Below are 22,002 nucleotides of genomic sequence, written 5' to 3' on the forward strand. Positions count from 1 at the left end.
GTAGCATAATAGGTATTTCAATGGAGTCCATCTCTGCGAACATCAAGGGTGGCAGTGTGCTCCTGCCTTGTGCACCTTTGTAACTCCCAGCACACACTCATTCTACCATCTGGCACGATGAGCAAGCTGTTGATAATGTAACCATGGACCTCTTGCTTCCCACCCCCACCCCTCTTCCCTCAGATCAACCCTTCCCATCTGAGTCCCTGCTTTCAGACACCCAAGTCTTGTCATATGCCCAGCCTCAAGAAGGGAGAGGGAGAGCAAGAAGCACAGTACTGATGAAGAGGACCCACCACTTGATCTGACACTCATAGCTACCAAATCAGATACTGTCACTCCACATACCTTGGAGATCAATATAGAGTTGGAATCTAAACATGGTGAGTTATCTTGGCACAAATGGGCTGCAGCCAAACCAGGAGTAAAGGGTAGTTTGTTTGCTAGCTCATTAGAGGGGCAGGGGGGAGTTTGCAGATGAATTCTGTTGCAGAAGACCAATGAGAACCTTAACGGGGCATCTTATAGAAGATGCTGATGACGATACATACCGAGATACTGGGCCTAGTGGGGGACCTGCCATGCAGCCTCCTGTCACTGCCGAGGAGCATGAAGAAGTTAGGCTCCACGCCGGCAGAGGGTATCATGCAGAAGTTGCAGTCTCTGCAGCTTTTGCTCCATCTTCCTGTTGCCCTGCAGACCCAGGGGCGCTGCAACTGCAGTCACCATACCTGTTGCAGCCTTTGTGTGGAGACATTATCTATCTCTCCCTGTGAAAATGCTGCAACACTTTCTGGCAAATTTAGGAACTCACAACAACACCTCCAAATACACTCCACAGTACTTCCAAACACGTTGCAATGTTTTGAAAGTTGGGTGCTTGGTCCTTTAAATGACCTTCATGCTGGACAGCTCTTGCAAGTCAGCACTTATTATTTTCAGTGTGATGCCTGAGTTAGTGGACTGGACCTACGTGGTCCAAATTAGATATCCTGGTGCAGTAACAGCCAGTTGGGCTGTGTGCTGCCAGGATAGCACTCCTTCAGAGGTGCTTGATGCACACTGGGAATGCCCATGGCTGCCCTTCTCAAGAGGGCACATCATACAGGCTATCCCAGAAGCATCTGACAGTGCAGTATGCCCCAGCAAAATGGTGCTTGGGTTTCATAGTGTGGCTGAGATGAAATTAGTGCCCAGTATGTTTACCTGTAATGCCCCTTTAATACACGGCACCCACATTATGTCACATGGCAAAACCAGTGTGTTGGGCAATGATAAATCTGTGGGTTAGTACTGTATGAGTACAGGAAAAATTTAGTAGGCATATAACGTAAGTAATATTTATGGCCTGTTTTCTGTGCTGTAGTGTTCTATGGTTCACTATTGACTGTGAAGCAATGTGCATGAGTGAGCTGAAGAAATCAATATGTCACAGGATGAGCCACATGCTTTGCTTAGACCCGCAACGGTGTAGATAAAAAGAAAAAACCTTAATTGCAGTTATGTTTCACTGGTGAGAAGATATCAGTAGTTTGTGCATATCACATAATACAAGATGATCACTGTACAGGTATCATTCCTCATTTGTGCAAAATATATTCAAATATGATTTCACATACATGGCACCTACTGAACTACTCTCTATACCATGGTGCGAGAGCACAAGGTTACAAACAGGGTAAATTCCAAATCTGAGGCATTACTACCAGTTACTAATGCTTATAAGCGGAGTTGGTGCTACAGAGTATTGAAACCCATCTCTGGCCCAAACTCTCTGTATGTCGATCCCCACTGGGAGTATTAAATTTAGTCTCAGATATCAATTGAAAAAGTTGCACTCAGCCATTCCATACACAGTGAAATCCTTTCAAAAGCATTTATCCTTTTTCTTAATAGGTTTGCACTGGACCCACCAAAAGATTCCAAACATTTTGATTCAAATCAACATGTTACAAATATCACCTAATTCAATATTATCAAGAGAACCACAACTGGTAACAGTTTGCTTGGTTATAGAGGCCAATTTGTCAGGGCTTTTAAAAAGGAACTCAAGCAGTGATAAAAAATGGTTACGGGAATTAAGATTAAATTCAGTTTAGTTCTATTCATCCTTCTGAATATTGGATTTAATAATGAATACAAAAAATATTATTAGAAAGAAAACTGAGTCGAAGGCGATATTAAGCCCTGCAGCATAAGAAACTTGAATATGTGCAAAGATGCAGCCTTTGGCACAGGATGCTTAAGATATGACACCATTCCAATGAGTGTATATACATTCATTCAGCCTTCTCACATTGTTGCTTTCAGCAACTCACAAGTTAGTTCCCCAAATGCATAAAGATCAAAAGGGAAGACAGAAACAAAAATGACATCAAAATTTAAAGCTAACTTGAGAGTTTCTGTTTCAAAAGACTAATGAGGAACAGAACTGACAAAATACTTGCTTTCCAGATCGTTCTCTTGTCATCTGCCCTACAGCCTATTTATGTGATTCATTTACCTGTCCTGGCTATTCATTCAACTGTACACAGAGATACATGGGACTCATAGGAGCTGTCAGAATTATGAAAGGAGTGCTGCTGTCAAAAAAAACTAACATATCCAGTTTTCTCTGCTTGACAGGGAAATGCCACCTTTCAGAAAAGCTCAGCAGCACCTGTGTTTTCAGGCTGCTACATCCACAGGAATGGAGGGGAACCCTGGGAAGGCTGCTCCCCCTATCCCCCACCACCATCTGGTTTCAGTCTTGCCAGGAGGTCCTATTGAGGGATCTGAGGGGCTGCAGTGAGGTGACCAAGGACAGAAGGAAGAGTACAACCTCTCCAGCCAAGCTGACGTGGACAGAAGTTGCTGAGGAAATCAGCAGTAATCCAGTCTCCAACCTTGAGATGGTGCACCAAGAGGATTCAGGACCTCATGAGGGAATGACAGGTGAGTGGCATAAACACTTTCAGTGCCGAGCCCTACACTCTGACCTGCCAGCATTCTCCTGCACAGCATGCCTCAGGTCAACATATCTTGTAGCTCCATTCATTCCTCTTCCTGCAGGTGCCTCCTCACATTGCTATCTGAACAGCTAACACTCATACTTGCATTCAGCTTATTCCCGTCTTGCGCCCATGCCTCACAGTGACCTTCCACAAATGGTGTTCTTCCCTCCTCTGTACACAATCCATTATGAACACTCACACTTCTCTGCTTTCTCTCTTTCCAGAAGAGAGAACACAACTCGGTGAGAGTCAGAATCACAGGGTGGGTGGGGGAGGGGGTCTCCAGTGACAGACACCTTATTGGCCAAATACAATGCATGCACACCTGGTCTACTGGGAGGGAGGTCTTGCCCCACAAAGATGCTAATTCAGCAGTGACCTGCCCTGAGAGGCTGAGTCACTGGTGCTCACACATGTCGAGAAAGCTGACCTGTAGACTTGTAGACCCTGTGTGGGGGAGGGTGTCTCACCTCCTTCCAGCTGGATCTATATGTCCATCCCATCTACCCTGTGGAGGAATGTACTGCAGAGGAGAAGTCACCTGGTGCTACTGCTAGTATTGGTCCCGCTGCTGCTGGTACTGTTGAGGTGGAAGGTGCAGCAGCAGCATAAGCTGCTCCCAGTCCATGATGAAAGCTGGAAGCAGGGAAGTGCAACTGAAGGTGAATGAAGTGCTAGATAGGTGACGTGCCTTCCAACAAGTTGGCAATCATCTGTCAAGCAGTTATAGTGCTTTCTGAGAGAGGAGTGCTTTGAACAGCTGTCTCCCACGTGGCCACATCTGTTGCTCCAGTGAACTGAGCAAGGCCTTCTCAATTTCTCAGGTTCACTGAGGAAGTCCTTCCCATCGTGCTCTCACCTTGTCCAAACTGTTAGATGGCGACACAGCATGGCACTGCTCAGCCACTGGGAAAGAGGGAATCCATGTGCCAAATTGTTCCTAATTGCCTTCTTAAGTACTTCAGTTGGCTTCCCTCCTCAGCCACTGGGATTCCCCACTGCACCTCCAATCCGCACTTGGGAATGCCAGAATGGGACTGGATCACATCAGTGCCCTGACCTGACACCACTTTCCACAATTTCACTCCCCCAAAACCACAATGCCATCCCCCATTCTCCCTCACCCCACCATCTTCACCAGCTTTAGAAAATTCCACCCATTATTTCTAATGAGTTCTACCCAATTTGGGTGCCAGTCCTACTCCTGCTCCTGTGTTTCTATGTTTCCACAGTACAGTTTACTTTCAGAAGATGAAAATTACGTTTTACTTTTAAAAACATGGCTGCTTTTGATTTTTAACGTGTTGTAAATACTCTACACAGACAAGCAGCCAGCACATGCGGTTGAGGGTTCAAAGCCTATCACAGTGTGAAACTCAATATTAACTATGCTTTGTGTACAATGGTTGTCACACAGCGCTCTTTGAACAGGATGTCTCACAGTTGCAGCAAATTAACACCACGTTGAATAGTAACACTTTGAAATCATTTTTTGTTGCATTATTAATACTTGCTCTCATTACATAGACAATATAAACCAGGCTGCAATCAATTTTACCACTTTCTCGACTCTGGGGGAACGGGTGGAAGCTGAAGCTTTTTGTCAGCAAAAGTTTGGGGGGGGGGGAAACAAAAAAAACTAAGATGATACTTCAAAAGAAAGTACTACATCAAAGAAAGGATAGATCTCTTCAGAGAGAGCCAAACATTCAATTAAGGCTGCCAATGTTCTTCTGTGGACACTTTCTCAAATGCTTCATTTAAGTAAATGTTGCTTTCATCTTTGTAATGGATGACCTACTTTTCTATGAGAGAAATCAAATTTCTTTTACTTTTCATGTAGCCATTCGGCAGCATCAGTATTTGGCTGGAAGCAGCTGAGTGCTGTTAATTTGGCTGCGGCAAATAGGCCACTGTACTGAGGTATACATCCACAAGTCAAATTTTCCAACTGGGATATATCATCTTGGAGACACTTTCTGCACTACCCAAGCAGTCCCTTCTACAACAATACCCTGCAGTTACTACTAAAGATGGCTGAGAGAAAATTCAAACAAAAAAAAAGTGAGATAGGAAAATAAACTTTTGGAGAAACCATTTACACATGCAAAAATTCTTCAGCTGTCGTGAAGGTATTTTCTAGCAGGCACACTTCTTCTCATTTGGGTTGGCAGCTTCAAGTTTTTGGGCAGATCCACCATTGATTGAATCAGGTATTTGACTCTTGTCGACACACTGCTCCATGCGTTTCATTATTAAGTCCAGCAATGCAATTATAGCTTCATCAATGCCCTCTCCGGTGGCGGCACTTGATTCAAAGTATGGAATCCTGGGGGGAGGGAAAGAACAGGAGGTATTGTTCCATTTTCTGTGAAAGTAAACTGAGTGCTTACAAGGGTTCAATGTAAACATTTATTTTTTCCCCAGTAGCATCTATCTTCTAAAGATTGAATGGGGAGCCGTGGTGCAGATCAGAATGATGATTGTATTAGTGCCCATTGTTAAAAATCACGTAGAAGCAATGTTCCCACTAAGCTGCACAGGTATGTGGTTGTGCAGTGACCTAAATGGTAGCGTGCAAACATTGCTCTGTGATAAATAATGCGTGTGTGCAGCTGCACAAAAATATATTCTGGATAAAAGAGACGGAGCAGACCAACTAAATTTTAAGGGGAACATTGTATGCAACACATTATGATTTTCTTTTTTTTTTAATTTAGTTTAGCCCCTTGTTCACTCTTCTAATATGCCCACTCACTACCCTATCCCCTCTCCCTCCCAACCAGCTGCACACCTTCTGATTTTGAAGCCAAGTGTTCTGCTTTTAAGCCTCTGAACAGATCACAAAATACTTCTCGTTTAGAAATTGTTGGAGAAACCTCCGGGTTAATAACAGGGGTTAAGAGGATCAGGGCCAACAAAGGACCAAACAGGTATGTTTTTAATGCCCTCCTTATAGGGCAAGGAGGAGCAGAAGTGCTCCACAATGAAAGTTTAGAACTTCTCTGTCGCTGATTCCATCCATGACCACCACTTTCCAGTCCATAAGCCCCTCAACAGAAAGCTCTGGGAGCCAATCTAGCCACCTAGTTCATCGTGTCGGCAATTACACAGCATGTGATTTTTTTTTACAGCTTCCCACCCTCCAGAACAAATGGGAAGTCTGCCAGCAAGATTTAAATGTGGCCCCGTAGTGAAACTAGCTCAAGCCTGTTTCTGCAACAACTGTTGAGTTTCTAACTCACGCTGCTATCCTAAAATCTGCCCAGAGTTAAAGTCATGGCCTATCTTAATTTGCCAATTTTCAAAAGCTACTCTGACTGGTCAGTTATAGAAGACAGATATTTATTTATTTGTGAGTAAGTAGACATAATTCTGAAACAAAAACAGAAAATGCTGGAAAAACTCAGCAGGTCTGACAGCATCTGTGGAGAGAAAGACAGAGTTAATGTTTTGAGTCCATATCACTCTTCTTCAGAGCTAAAGAGAAGTAAAAATCTGATGGAGTTTATACTATTTAAGGGGGGGTGGAGCAGGTGAAACTGGATAGAAGGCCAGCAATAGGTGGGGGCTGAGGAGAGATTGACAAAGATATCATGAACAAGAGGATAAAGGAGTGTTAATGGTAGTGGTACTGGCTAAAGGAGGTGTTGATGGTGGCATTATGGCACACATAATTCTATTTTATTGATGGAAGTGATATAAGTTACATAAGTAAGCATTTACCCATATTTGTCTGCCAATTCCTTGGCTTGATTCTCCTGTACCTCCCTCTGATCAACCAAATCCGCTTTGTTTCCAATTAAAACCACATCAGGATTTTCACAATATGCATTTGCTTGAAGCTGGCCTGAATGAAACAAATAGTAAACAAACATTTAGTACCTCAAACAGACTGGAGGTGGCAGCCAAGAGTCCAATATACTGCAAACCAAGGAATTCAAACTAACAAGGAAATCAAATCTACGGCCAGAATTTTACAGCCCTGTCGCAGCGGGAAGGGGACCGTAAAATGCGGCGAGCCATCCCAAACTCCATTGACTTCTGCAGGACCCATAAAATCCAGCTTGTCATAAAATTCCACCCTATGAAGCAAACCTGGACACAGAGAAGTCATGCGCCAGTGAGGGATGCTTTGTGTGTGGGGATTGAACTAAATTCAGACAATGAGGAATTACTGCACCAAAATGTAGGTCATCAAACTTTCATCTTCATCATTTATACCTCCACTAATAAATGAACCAAATGATACGGTGACCAATTGTCCTTCTGGGGACAGTCCCCAAATGAGGTACTGTGTCCCCAGGGAAACAATGCTCCAGAGGAGACCTCGTCCTGGTTCATGAAACTCATTCCTGAATACCCTAACTTTTAACTTCTCCTGTTGGAATTTGTTTCATGTATAAGTGAAGTACAGCACTATAAAGTGTAAAGCTGCCTTTAATAATGATGTCTGCTAAACATCTAAATAATGATTAATGCATTAGCGAGAAACAGCCAGAACATTTCTAATAATGTTATGATTACGATTAATGATAACATAGATAGTACAGCACTGTTGCTGTTGCCATAGCTACAACACTGATTGAATAGCACATGATGTAGAACATACACAAGATTTGAGATTTGATTAAAAGGGAGTTGTCAAAAAATGTAATTGCTGCCTTAATTTCTGACTTCTAAAGGATTTTCCATGTTTATGACCAACCAGAAAGGAAACTTCGGTGCGATGTTCAATATCAGCATCCTGGGGGTTACCATTGATGAGAAACTAAACTGGACCAGCCATATAAATACTGTGGCTACAAGAGTAGGTCAGAGGCTAGGAATTACAAATGTACAAACATATGAAAGAGGAGCAGAAGTAGGCCATTCGGCCCCTCGAGGCTACTCTGCCATTTAATAAGATCATGGCTGATCTGTTTGTGTTTTAAGTTCCACATTCCCATCTACCCCCGATAACCTTTGATTCCCTTGCCTAACAAGGATCTATCAACCTCTGCAGCAATTAACTCACCTCCTGACTCCCCAAAGCCTGTCCACTATCTACAAGGCATAAGTCAGGAGTGTGATGGAATACTCTACCCTTGCCTGGATGAGTGCTGCACCAACAACACTCAAGAAACTCAACACCATTCTGGACAAAGCAGCCCCCTTGATTGGAACCCCATCCATCAACTTAAACATTCACTCCCTCCACCACCAACGCACAGTAGCAGTACTGTGCACCATCTACAAGATGCGCTGCAGCAACTCACCAAGACTCCTTTGGCAGCATCTTCCAAACCTGTGACCTCTACAACCTAGAAGGACAAGACAGATGGGAACCATGTGCAAGTTTTCTTCCAAGCCACACATCCTGACTTGGAAATATATCACTGTTCCTTCACTGTCTCTAGATCAAAATCCTGGAACTCCCTTCCTAACAGCACTGTGGGTGTACCTGCACCACATGAACTGCAATGGTTCTAAGGCAGCTCACCGCCACCTTCTCAAGGGCAATTAGGGATGGGCAACAAATGCTGGCCCAGCCAGCGACCCTTTTCCCATGAACAAAAAAAAATCAGTCAACATTTTCTATCTCGAGTAGAAGCAGGGCATCTACGAGAAAGTACGAAATTAGCACTAAACATAAAGCTGCCCTTACAGCAGTTGAAGATCAGTTACAAATGTTTTTCTTGCAAAATTGAGTCAGCCCAGATTAGCAGGCCATATAGACAATGAGTACAAAAAAACTGACATTCCTGAATAGTTATAGAGTCATAAAGGTCTACAGCACAGAAAAAGGTCCTTCGGCCCATCCAGTCTGCGCCAGTCAAACAAGTACCTAACTATTCTAATCCCATTTTCCAGTACTAGGCCCATAGCCTTGTATGTCATGGCATCACAAGTGCACATCCAAATACTTCTGAAATGTTATGAGGGTTTCTGCCTCTACCACCCTTGTGGGCAGTGAGTTCCAGATTCCCACCACCCTCTGGGTGAAAAAATTCTTCCTCACATCCCCTCTAAACCTCCTGCCCCTTACCTTCAATCTATGCCCCCAGGTTATTGATCCCTCCACCAAGTGGAAAAGTTCCTTCCTGTCTACCCTATCTATGCCCCTCATAATTCTATACACCTCAATCATGTCCCCCCTCAATCTCCTATGCTCCAGTCTATCCGATCTCTCCTCAAAACTAAAACACCCCAGGCCAGGCAACATCCTGGTAGGAACTCAAGTTCTGTCGAAGGGTCATGAGGACTCGAAACTCTTTTCTTCTCCGCCAATGCTGCCAGACCTGCTGAGTTTTTCCAGGTAATTCTGTTTTTGTTTTGAACATCCTGGTAAATCTCCTCTGCACCCTCTCTAGTGCAATCACACCCTTCCTACAATGTGGATTCCAGAACTGCACGCAATACTCCAGCTGTGGCCTAACCTGGGTTTTATACAGTTCCAGTATAACCTCCCTGCTCTTATATTCTATGCCTCAGCTAATAAAGACAAGTATCCCATATGCCTTCTTAACCACCTTATCTACCTGTCCTGCTAACTTAAGGGACCGGTGGACATGTACACCAAGGTCCCTCTGATCCTTGGTACTTCCCAGGGTCCTACCATTCATCTTGTATTCCCATGCCTTGTTTGTCCTGCCCCAGTGCATCACCTTACACTTATCCGGATTAAATTCCATTTGCCACTGATCAGCCCATCTGACCAGCACATCTATATCCTCCTGTAATCTAAGGCTATCCTCCTCACTATTTACCACCCCAATTTTTGTGTAATCTGCGAACTTACTGATAATTCAATTCCTATATTCAAGTCTAAATTGTTTATATAAAAATATATATATACAAAGAGCAAGGGACCCAACACCAATCTCTGTGGAACCCCACTGGACACAGTCACAAAAACACCCATCGACCATCACCCTCTGCTTCCTGACAATTCAGCCAATTCTGGATCCAATTTGCCAAATTACCTTCCATCCCATGGGATCTTACCTTAGGAAATTTACAAATAGATATGGACAGGTTAGGTGAATGGGCCAAAATTTGGCAGATGGAGTTTAAGGTGGATAAATTTGAGGTTATCCATTTTGGTCGGAAGAATAAAAAGGCGACTTATTATTTAAACGGAGAGAAACTTCAGGATGCTTCAGTACAGAGGGATCTGGGTGTCCTCGTGCATGAATTGCTGAAAGCTAGTATACAGGTACAGCAGGAAATAAGGAAGGCCAATGGAGTTTTGACATTTGTTGCTAAAGGAATAGAGTATAAAAATAGGGAAGTGTTGTTGCAACTATACAAGGCATTGGTGAGACCACACCTGGAATATTATGCACAGTTTTGGTCCCCTTACTTGAGGATGGATGTAGTTGCATTGGAGGCGGTTTAGAGGAGGTTCACTAGGTTGATTCCAGAGATGCGGGGCTTGTCTAATGAGGAGAGATTGAATAGTTTAGGCCTATACTCGCCAGAGTTTAAAAGGATGAGAGGAGATCTAATTGAGGTATATGAGATGCTAAAGGGGATAGACAAATTAGACATGGAGCGGGTATTTCCCCTTGTGGGGCTTTCTAGAATGAGAGGCCATAGTTTTAGATTAAGGGGTGGTAGATTTAAATCAGAGATGAGGAGGAATTACTTTTCTCAAAAGGTCGTGAATCTGTGGAATTCACTACCTCAGAGTGCAGTGGATGCCGGGATGCTGAATAAATTTAAGGAGGAGATAGATTTTTAATTAGTAACGGATGAAAGGTTATGGGGAGAGGGCAGGAAATTGGAGTCGGGACCGAAATGAGATCAGTCATGATCGTAATGAATGGCCGGGCAGGCTCGAGGGGCTGAATTGCCTATTCCTGCTCCTAGTTCTTATATTCTTATGTTCTACGTTATCAGTACTATATTGTTCTAAATAAACAGTCTCTGAATTTGCTTCAATAGTGTGATGTTACACCTGCAGTCATTGTATGAATACTTGTTTGCATTTGTACTGTATATGTGAAATTGTTAAAATATAAACTGCTAAAAATTTTGCCTTACTACATAGCGCAACCTACATTTTCCAACCTGGCAACTTTTCTGTGTCTCCAGCTTCAGTTTAGAAAATATGGTCACTCAATCAAAGCAGCACAAAAAAGGCAATTTTCAACCCTTAAAAGTGTACAATTTTCATAAGAAAAGCAATTGATGAATAACCCCTCACATTTAGACAGTCACATAATTGCTGAAGTGCACCATTATATTCCCTACCGATTGAAGTTATTTTGGTGAAATGATACAATTGCTTCCTCCAAAAAAAACCCATTTCCAAAACACTTTTTACGAGCAGTAGTGCCAAATTGCTCATTATATGGAAATGGCACAATAATTCTGTGTGGAGGATTACAAATCACAGCTGGCTGCTCACTTGCTGCATCAAAAGTCCTCTTTCTTTATGGATCCATGTACGGCTTTGAACAGATGGAATCGACTGTCATTTTCCTAACAATTCTCTACCAGCCTGGAAGTAGAGGCCTTGAAATTAGTGGGGGAAAATTTCCCTTCAAATGGATTTGGAGATTGGGGGTGGGATGGACGTGGAAGGGAAATTTTAAAACAATATGTCAAGTTGGCTTTCTGATGTTTTCCCGCATAAAAACGCTTTTCCCAGAGGTGAGCTGATAGCTCAAATGGTAACCCACCCGGCAGCAGGAAGCAAATAAGGCCATTGTAGCATTGGCATTTTCCTAGGGTAATGGCAATTTACTGGAGGGGCATAGGGCACAGGAGACAAGAGCACATCAGGGGATCAGAGTGCCATGAGATGAATATGCTGAGTTAGCTTTAAGTGGGCATTTAGGATTCATTCAGCACATCTGCAGTCAAGTGCTTTCAAGTGGAAGCATTTCCCTGCAGACAGATCCACTTGATAGTTCTAGGTGTTAGGGTTTGTCTGTCCTTCCAGCATTAGCATTTGATAAGGCGCTACGTCAAAGTTTATTGCAGAAAATAAAAGCTCACAGTGTAGGGGTAACATGGATAGGCATGGATAGCATGGAAGGCATGGATAGAAGATTGGCTGGCTGGCAGAAAACAGAAAGTATGCATAGATGGGTCTTTTTTTCTGATTGGCAGGATATGATGAGTGGAGTCCCACAGGGATCTGTGCTGGGGTCTCAACTTTTTACAATTTATATCAATGACTTCGATGAGAGGAGTGAAGGCATGGTAGCTAAATTTGCAGATGGCACAAAGATAGTTAGGAACGTATGTTGCAAAGAGGATCTAAGGAGGTTGCAGGTGGACATATGATTGGGCAAAATCTGACAGATGGAGAATAATGTAGGAACACGTGAAGTTGTTCACCTTGGCAGGAAGAATAAAAAAGCAGAGTATTACTTTTTTTATTTGTGAGATGTGGGCATCACTAACTAGGCCATCATTTACAGCCTAATCCCTAATTGCCCTTGTTCAGATGCATTTTTTTTAAACAGTCAGCCACGTTATTGTGGGTCTGGAGTCACACAAATGCCAGACCAGGTAAGAATGGCAGATTCCTTCCCTAAAGGACATTAGTGAAACAGATGGGTTTTTATAGATAATCAGCAATGGTTTTGTGGTCATCATCAGACTTTTAATTCCAGATTTAACTGGATTCAAATTTCTGCTATGGTGGGATTCAAACTGGGATCAAGGATTATGCTGGGTCCCTGGTCCAGTGAAAATACCACTATGCCACCAGCTCCCCTTAAATGGTGAGCGACTGCAGGATTCTGAGGTGCAGAGGGATCTAGCTGTTCTTGTGCATGAATCACAAAAAACTTAGTAAACAAGTACAGCAAGTAATTAAGAAGGCTAATGGGATGCTATCCTTTATTATGAGAGGAATTGAACATAAAAGTAAGGATAAAAGCAGAATTACCTGGAAAAACTCAGCAGGTCTGGCAGCATCGGCGGAGAAGAAAAGAGTTGACGTTTCGAGTCCTCATGACCCTTCAACAGAACTAGGTGAATCCAAGGAAGGGGTGAAACTACATCATTATTTCACCCCTTCCTTGAATTCACCTAGTTCTGTTGAAGGGTCATGAGGACTCGAAACGTCAACTCTTTTCTTCTCCGCCGATGCTGCCAGATCATCTGAGTTTTTCCAGGTAGTTCTGTTTTTGTTTTGGATTTCCAGAATCCGCAGTTTTTTGTTTTTATAAAAGTAAGGATGTTATGCTTCAGTCATACAGGGCATTGGAGAGTCCGCACCTCGAATACTGTGTGCAGCTTTGGTCTTCTTATTCAAGGATGGATGTAAATACATTGGAAGCAGTTCAGAGGAGGTTTACTAGATGATACTTGGAATGAGCGGGTTGTCTTATGAGGAAAGGTTAGACAGACTAGGCTTGTTTCCACTGCAGTTTAGAAGAGTGAGGGGTGACTTGATTGAAGTATATAAGTTCCTGAATGACATTGACAAGGTGGACGTGGAAAGGATGTTTCCTCTTGTGGGTGAGTCCAGAACTAGGGGGCACTATTTTAAAATTAGGAGTTGCCCTTTTAGGGCAGAGATGAGAAGAAATTTTTTTCTCTCAGAGGGTTGAGCGACTTTGGAACTCTCTGCCTCAGCAGGTGATGGAGGTGGGATCATTGAATATTTTTAAGGCAGAGGTAGATAGATTCTTGTTCGGCAAGGGAATCACAGGATATCGGGGTAGATGGGAATGTGGAATTCAAAACACAAACAGGTCAGACAGGATCTTATTGAATAGCAGAGCAGGCTCGAGGGGCCAAAAGGCCTACTTCTGCTCCTATTTCATTTGCTTGTATGTAGTTGCATGCCTCGATCTTAAGGCACCTTCTCCTTCTCCATTCACTTCAATAGTGCATGCCATACTTAGCGGGGCTGCTGGTCCTCCCTTCCCTTTGCCTGCTCTGATTGGCCCTCCCACATGTACTGCCTATATGCTGTCCCTAATTGGACGGCAAATGCGGAGATTGCCTGCTAACTGGCTGTTTCTGTAAAATTACACCAGATGCCGCACCTCAGACATGACTCAGAAACGGTCCCAACACGCAGGACTTTTTTAAGTGGAGAAAACTCTGGCTAATGTTTCTATCAAATGCTTCAATTCACATAGCAGGCAAAGGAGTTTTATACATCCAAGGTAAACATTCATATGCCATAGGCATACTAATTTAAAGCCATGGGGAAATGCAGTCCCTAACCCAATAATCTACAAGACATTTCCTGACATGAGGTTCTCTTATTCCACATAAAAAAGCAGCATAAGGGAAACGCATTAGAACTGAGTTTCCAATATCCTTCTAATTCAGTGCCACCATAACTTCAGGAGATAAATTGAGTCCCAGAGATTCTGGGTTGGCATGTTGGGACTTGAGCCTTTGCTTGTTCCAATAAAGACCATTGGTAGAGAGAAAGAGGGCATGGATTTCATACAGCAAGAGTTCCTGAGTCTTCAGGAGTCAGTGGGACCCAGAGGAGATATGTCAAGGTGATCCTAGATGTGACAAATCACTAATAGATAGAAGCTGGTCCCAACTGCTCACCTCAGTAGTTTTTCTTAGGGCAGAATCTTCTGTTCGGTGTGCAGGGACCCACCCCCACATGTAAAGTGATGCGCAGTGATGTTGGGCGTGCATTCAGACATCATCACATGTCATTCTGATCTTTAGTTCGGTGGGCACACACCGGAGACGGCTGCGCGCCCGCTGAACTATCAAAGGCCTGCTAAGACCATTAATAAACTAATTAAAGTAAGTATCAGGGCTGCCTGTCCAACCTTAAGGTTGATGGGCAGGCAAAGAGTCCAGGCGGCCTTCGCATTTCTCATGAAACCCCGTGGATGAGGCTCCATGAAGGTTTTATTAATTCAGTAAAAATTTTCATGAAAATTCATAAACATGTCACATGTGGGGACATGTCTGAATAATTTTATTTTTTCTTTTGTTCAATGTTTTATTATGAAATTAATCTCCATGAGGTAGTTCCGTGCCTCAGGGAGATTTCTGCGCTCTTTAGCGTGCATGTGCGAAAATAGCACAGGCCCCGACTCTCCTTCCTCTCCCCTGCCTGCACAGGTAGCGCTGAGCGCTTCTGGGTGCGCCTCACGCTGGGTGGGCCTTAATTGGACCACCCACGTAAAATGGCAACGTGCAGCTGATCGCGGGCGGTGATCAGCTGCGCGCCCGCCCACGCCCTCTCCCATCCAGCCTGCCCAGTGGGGAGAAAATTCTCCCCTTAAAATATTTAAGTGAGGGGATACTCAACTAAGAGTTGATTCCGCATTTAAATACTGCCTTCCCATATCTTTCAGGACTGTCTTCACATATACTGATTCTCATTTACAGTCTGTCATTACTTGGGTAAATGTAACAGTATGTTAGGCCATGGAAAGACCCCACAAATGCTAGTGAGATGAGAATGACGAGTCAATGTGGGTCCCACGGTGTTGGTTGAGGGATAAATGTTAGTGAGGACATCAAGGGGACATTCTTCTCTTCTTTGACTAGTTCCATGGGATCTTTAAGACCCACCAGAACTGGTCAGGGTCTCAGTTAGACATGCCATTCAAAGCTTGGCAACTGTATAGGGAGAGAGCAGGAGTATGGCGTTGAGGTTGAGGACCAGCCAGGATCATACTGAATGGCGGAGCAGGTCCAAAGGGCCGTATGTACTGCTGCAGCATATTTTCTATGTTTCCACATTCCATCAGCAGTGAATGTCAACTTAAAGTCCTGTACTGAGTTTCTAAAATTAGGCTTGAATCTACAACTTTCTAAGTCAAAGGCAAAAATAGTTCAAATAGAGGGAGAGAGAGAGAGATGTGGGTCATTTTAATGTCACCAGTGTGGCTGGAAACTGATGGGATGGGGCTGACACTTGGACTACATTTCATCTGATTCACTTTCGACTAATTTCAATGGAAAGTAAAATGAGCTGTGTGTAAAATGGACAGCCAATCCAATCTCATCTATTTCCTACCAGTTGGGTTTGTTTAAAATAGCCCCCGTTCAGACTGTGACACACAAATATAAATACACATAGAGAGAAATACATTGCTGGCAGAACAAATGTGTCTTTACTCAGTACACAGCCAGGCACAAGCCCACGGATATGTCAACAGGTGAAGAACCAGTCAATTGAGGAACAATTCATACCTAACTACAGGAATGCAGCTATAAATGGGTGAAAAGCATGAGACCCTCCTAACTCAGCTATTTGAAGATAGGTTGAGCTGTAATTTTTACAAAGGTATAATTATACTGATCTCATTTCAGTGGGCGTTGGATCCATTCCCAATGACGGTACAGTACCTTGTTCATACTACATGGCTCTGATTCAAACAACCAATTAAGAAAAATCTCTGCACATAGGGCAGGAATTTCCACTTAGCATCAGGAATTCGACTTTGGCGTCATTTCCAGGTCCTTACCCTGCATCATGTTGGCAACAGTTAACCGACACAATCTTGTAAGGATTGGCTAATTAATAGCCAGAGCCAATTAAGGACAACGGTGGGCCCTTGAAGCTGGAGGACTAATAGGAAGCCCTAAAGCACTGAAGGAGCTGCAGCCTGAAGCTCAGATAAGCAAGAGAGGCACCCTCTCCGCAACTTTTACAAAACGGAAAAGACATGGACTGGGATTTTCTGGTCCCGTTGGCAGTGGGAATCGTCTCGGGTGGGATGGAAAATTTGACCAAAGGTCTGTTGACTTCGGGCGGGAATTTCTGGTTCGGTGGCGGGTGGGACCGGAAAATCCAAGCCATGGTCAACAGCTGCCAGACCACCATTGTGGAGGGGCTCCCCCACCACAGGTAGGAGCTGGATAGGCACGGCTACTGCAGTGACATCTTAAAGTGATCCTGAAGGGCCAGCCCCACTGGCCTGCTGCCAGGTGGTCACCTACAGGCATCGGTCCTGCTCCCAATGCCACAGAGGCCTGCAGGCTGATTGGAAAATTACAGTGGGCCCCGTTCAATGGCTTTCTCACAAAGGCAGCATTTGACCGTGTGGCACCAAAGGGTCCTACTGAAACTGAAGTCACTGGACATCGGGGAGAAAATTTCCACTGGCTCAAGTTGGACCTAGTCAAAACGAAGATTGTCATGATTGGTGGAGTCCAATCATTTCAGTCCAAAGGTATCACCGTAGAAGTTCCTTAGGAACTTTCATAACTTTGATAAGGTGCCGCATCAAAGATTATTATGGAAAATAAAAGCGCATGGTGTAGTGGCATATTAGCATGGATAGAAGATTGGCTGGCTGGCGGAAAGCAGAGAGTATGCATAAGTGGGTCTTTTTATGATTGGCAGGATGTGGCAAGTGGAGTCCCACAGGGGTCTGTACTGGACACTCAACTTTTTATGATTTACGTTAATGACTTAGATGAGGGGAGTGAAGACATGGTAGCTAAATTTGCATATGACACAAAGATAGGTAGGAAAGTATGTTGTGAAGAGGACACGAGGTGGTTGCAGATGGATATAGATAAGTTGAGTGACTGAGTAAAGCTCTGGCAAATGGAGTTTAATGTGGGAAAATGTGAAGTTGTTCACTTTGGCAGGAAGAACAAAAAAGCAGAGTATTACTTAAATGGAGAACGACTTCAGGATTTAAATAAATTCCAGACAGTAGTCATCTTCAACAAGATGGAGCCCCAGCCCTCCCCCTTGATGTTCAATGGTATTGCCATCACTGAATCCCCCGCCATCAACATCCTAAGGTCGCCTTTGATTTTAACCTCAACTGGTGGCAATAGTATGATGGAGTACTTGCTCCCTTGCTGGGTTGTGTGCAACCGCAATAATACTCAACAAGCTTGGTAATATCCAGGGCAAACAGTTAACTTGATCAGCACCCTGGCCATCAGTTTAAAGATTGATCTCCTTTCATCACCAGTGCATAGTGGCAGCAATTTTTACAAGATGCACTACAGCAACTCACCAAGGCTTCTTCAGCAGCACCCCAAAACCTGTGACCTCCATCATCTAGAAGGACAAGGGCAGTAGGTGCACAGGGTCACCATCGCCACCAAATCACAGACAATTCTGATGTAAACATATATTGGCATTCCTTTATCATTACTGGGTCAAAATCCTGGAACTCCCTATCCAACAGCATTGTTCTTCATGACATGGCTACAGTGTTTAAAGACCAACCATCACCTTCTCTCCTTCAGCTCTGAAGAAGTCAAATGGACTTGAAATGTTAACTCTGCTTGTCTCCACAGATGCTGCCACACCTGCTGAGCTTTTCCAGAACTTTCTGTCTTTATTCTTTTAAAGGTTGTATTGGTTTCTAATCTCCTTCAGGAAGTGAGCTGTCCCAATTATCTGGTCTGACTTAGACTCCTGTTCTATGCTGGTTGACTCAATACCCTCAGGGAAACTAGGGATTGCAATAACTACTGCCTTATTAGTGTTACATTCTAAAGAAAAAATAACAGCTATTTTAATTATTTCTGTGTCTTTCTCCGGAGAACAGAAAGAAAGAGAACTCTATAGGGTGGGTGTGTGCCCAAACTGAACGAGTGTAAAATGACGCACAGCGACGTCAGGCAAGCATCCCGACGTCATTGCACACTTGTGCAATATTTCAGTCAGTGGGCATGTGCGGGAATCCGCAGTGTGCCCACTGACAGTTAAGCAGCCTATTAAGGCTCTTAATAAAGGATTTGATTCAAATTTTTTGCTGCCCGTCCAGCCGTTCGGCGAAAAGACCAAGGGGCCTTTGCATTTTTGGCGAAACCTCATCCACGGGTGGGATGAGGTTTCGACCAGTGATTTAAAAAAGTAAAACCTTTTTGCACTCACCTCTAACATGTCCCTGCTCATCTGACAGAGTCACATGTTTTTTTAACATTTTTAATATCTTTATTTTGAATTTGGAAAACCTTCAGCTCCCTGAGGCAGCTCTGTGCCTCAGGGAGCTTTTACTGTGCGCACCCTGCAAACTTCAGCACTTGCACTCCTCATGCCCCCACCCCCCGGAAGCGCTGAGTGCTGCAGCGTGTGTTTCACGCTGGCTGGCCGTTAATTGGCTCATAATGTTAACATAAAACAAGGTTGGTGTTGACCAACTGACGGATGGAATAGGTACGTTGCCAGTGAATCTGAGACATGATGAAGTGAAGCTACTTATTATATCTCCTGTCTGTTATGGGCATTGACATATTTGATATCGCATTGCACTGGTGGCACAAAACCAAGAATCATTTTCAAATTTGGGTTCTATAACTTCATAACAGTCGATGAGAAAAATATCTTTGCCATTTCAAATTGCACAAATTTAATTTCATGATTCAATATGTTGATGTGCAGGAATAAGTGGCATTAGTATGCAGAGTTAAATTGGAAACAACTTTACTGCATCTCCATGCACCTGGATGGTAAAAAGATGTATTAGCCATTACTGTGTAGTTGCATTACTTGTTAGATGGCTAATTGCGGGCAGCGGTCGGCTTCCCGACTGCTCCCAGGCCCGGCCTCCAAGCCTGCCCCACCACTGGAAAATCCTGGCCTATGTATTTAAAATCACCACAGCATTCACAGTAGCAATGAAAGCCATTTTTGAAAGTAAGGAGTCAAGAAAATGCTGACAATGAGTGAGAAATAAGGTGTGAGTTTCAGTCTGAGGGCAGGGCATTTGGCAGGCCCCAGCCTTGAGACTAACCAATTTCTTGGTCAGTCATTTTGTTAACTGGAACATTGGCAGCTTTATTCAGATGACCGCTTAGTGTCAAGTCCACTTTCCTATAAAAATCATTGTTCAGGGGCCAAACATTAGGAATCAGTGAACCAAGGTGGGTAATAGTATTCTGATTATATTTAATTAAAGTTAGGTTAATATTTTGCAATACTAATGTCATTAATTTTCTAGGATTTGAAGAAGAGTCTATTACACAAATAGATCCATTAGTCACAGGTAGGAAGGGACTGTTAAAATAAGAATATAAGAAAATCTAGAGTCAGAAAGGTCATTGAGCTCATCAAATCCACTCCAGTCACATGCATGTATGATCATTCCATCCTTCATTGATCCTTACTTTAGGAACATTGGCCTCCCTACTGTAACCTCCCTTGTCAAAATCTCTTTAACATTCTATCATGCTATCCAACAGCTGTCAGTCCAGTTCCTTTTGAAACATGCAATTTGACCCTTTAATGACTACTTTCTCTGCAAATTTGTTTCACATATCTACTGTTCTGTGGACAGAAAATTTTTTTATTCCATCCTTAACCTTGCTTAAGGCTTCTGAATTTTGAACTTGTGTCCTCTAGTCCTATGTGTGTTATTCAAATTAACTAGCTTGGCAACTTGTCCTTCAATTTTGAAGACATGCACCCTGTCTCTCCTCAGTCTCTTTTCCAGTGAAAATTAGTTTATTTGAGATTTTCTTTATGACTTAGTTCTCTAAGGCCTAGAAGTATCCAAGTCAGTAAATCCTTTTTCACATACCTACCATATATTCTTTCGGAGGTTGGGTAAAGTATTTAAATTAGACCATTATTAATTTGTGTGATTTGAAATGGCAAATATATTTTTCTCATCTACTATTATGAAGTTATAGAACGCAAATTTGAAAACAATTCTCGGTTTTGTGCCACCAATGCAATATGAGATATCAAGTATGTGAATGCTCATAGCAGACAGAGATATAATAAGTAGCTTCACTTCATCATGTCTCAGATTCACTGGCAACGTACTTATCCCATCCGTATGTTGGTCATCACCAACCTTGTATCTCTGGTTTTATATTACCATTATGAGCCGGTAATATTTTAAGCATCATTTTGAAAGGTAGGTTGGGTGTGCATGAGGTTGTTAATGGTGAATTTACATCACACATCACAGTGCTCTCTATTTAGATTTCTATTTATAGCACACACATGTGTGATGCAATCATTAAATAATTTAATTTCAAGATTCAATATTTTGATGCGCAGGACCCCATTGAGTGGCATTAGTATACAGAGTTAAATTGGAAGCGACTTGACTGCATCGTCATGCACCTGGAAGTTAACAAGATGTATTAGTTATTGCTTTGTAGTTGCATTACTTGGTGGATGGCTTTATGGAAATAATTTAAAATGCAGTGCCTGTGGGTGACTTCTACATAATCTTTTACTTACATGTCTGCCAATCAAAAACTGTATTGTAAATTCCATCAGTAATTGCATGTATGTTTAATGTTTCTTTAACTAAAAGTCAAAAATCTCTCACTTCTGCTGTTGTAACTCTCATGCATTATCATATTCACAGCACACATATTTAACTTTCCAACAAGTTTGATAAATCAAATTTGCCTCTGACAAAATCATGTCTAGTTTCTAACGGCACATGGGACTGTGAACATGGATTAATTGATGCCAAGTTCAGACAAGCGAATTTATAAGCCTTCCAACAGATAAAATGTCACAAATTTCAGATGACCTAAAAGCCTTGTGTAAACAGAACACTGTTGAGTACACATACATTTTTTTATAGAAACTTTCCAATGTAGAAAAACAGTTTCATTCATGTTCATGGTAAGTTCTCAATTAAAGCTCCACCTCAAAAGAATGCTTTAAGTAGAACTGAATTACTATCATACTTACTTATCCAGTTTCTCACATTCAGAAAACTCTGTTGACTCGTTAGATCAAAGATCAATAAAAATCCCATAGCATCTCTGAAAAAGGCCGTGGTGAGGCTCCGAAACCTACAGAAATAAAATGAATGTAATGCTATGATCCATTTTAACAATGCATAAATCTAGTAGCCAGTCTCCTATCAATTTTCATTATGCCCTGCCACAGTGGAATGTCTCCCCAGGAAAATCTGTTTTGCAAGACAATAATTTAATTTCATACACTGTAATATAATATTTTGGGCATCATCTTGACATTCAGTACATGAAATTATTTTCTTTGACAATAAAGAGTTTTTGCTGTTTGTGAAGTAATTTATTTCCCCCATTTGAGGGTGACACTCAAAGCTTTTTCTTCCCTTTGCAATTTTTGAGGCTCCCTAATTCAAACACTTTCAGTGGG

The 22,002-nt window shown here is 42.7% G+C and overlaps 1 protein-coding gene across 3 annotated transcripts in view; it reads right to left on the reverse strand.

Moving 5' to 3' along the window:
• Positions 1–1,505: 1,505 nt before the first annotated feature.
• The window catches only part of rab27b (RAB27B, member RAS oncogene family), a 223,055-nt gene continuing 202,558 nt past the window's right edge, over positions 1,506–22,002 (reverse strand). For all 3 annotated transcript variants that reach the window (XM_041188035.1, XM_041188019.1, XM_041188026.1), the window contains exons 4-6: positions 21,568–21,671; positions 6,720–6,843; positions 1,506–5,322 (exon numbers count right to left, since the gene is read on the reverse strand). In XM_041188035.1, the coding sequence (XP_041043969.1) occupies positions 5,133–5,322; positions 6,720–6,843; positions 21,568–21,671 (418 nt within the window). In that variant the 3' untranslated portion in view covers positions 1,506–5,132. The remainder of the gene's footprint in view (positions 5,323–6,719; positions 6,844–21,567; positions 21,672–22,002) is intronic.

Source organism: Carcharodon carcharias, chromosome 1, assembly GCF_017639515.1.
Source record: "Carcharodon carcharias isolate sCarCar2 chromosome 1, sCarCar2.pri, whole genome shotgun sequence".
NCBI lineage: Eukaryota > Metazoa > Chordata > Chondrichthyes > Lamniformes > Lamnidae > Carcharodon > Carcharodon carcharias.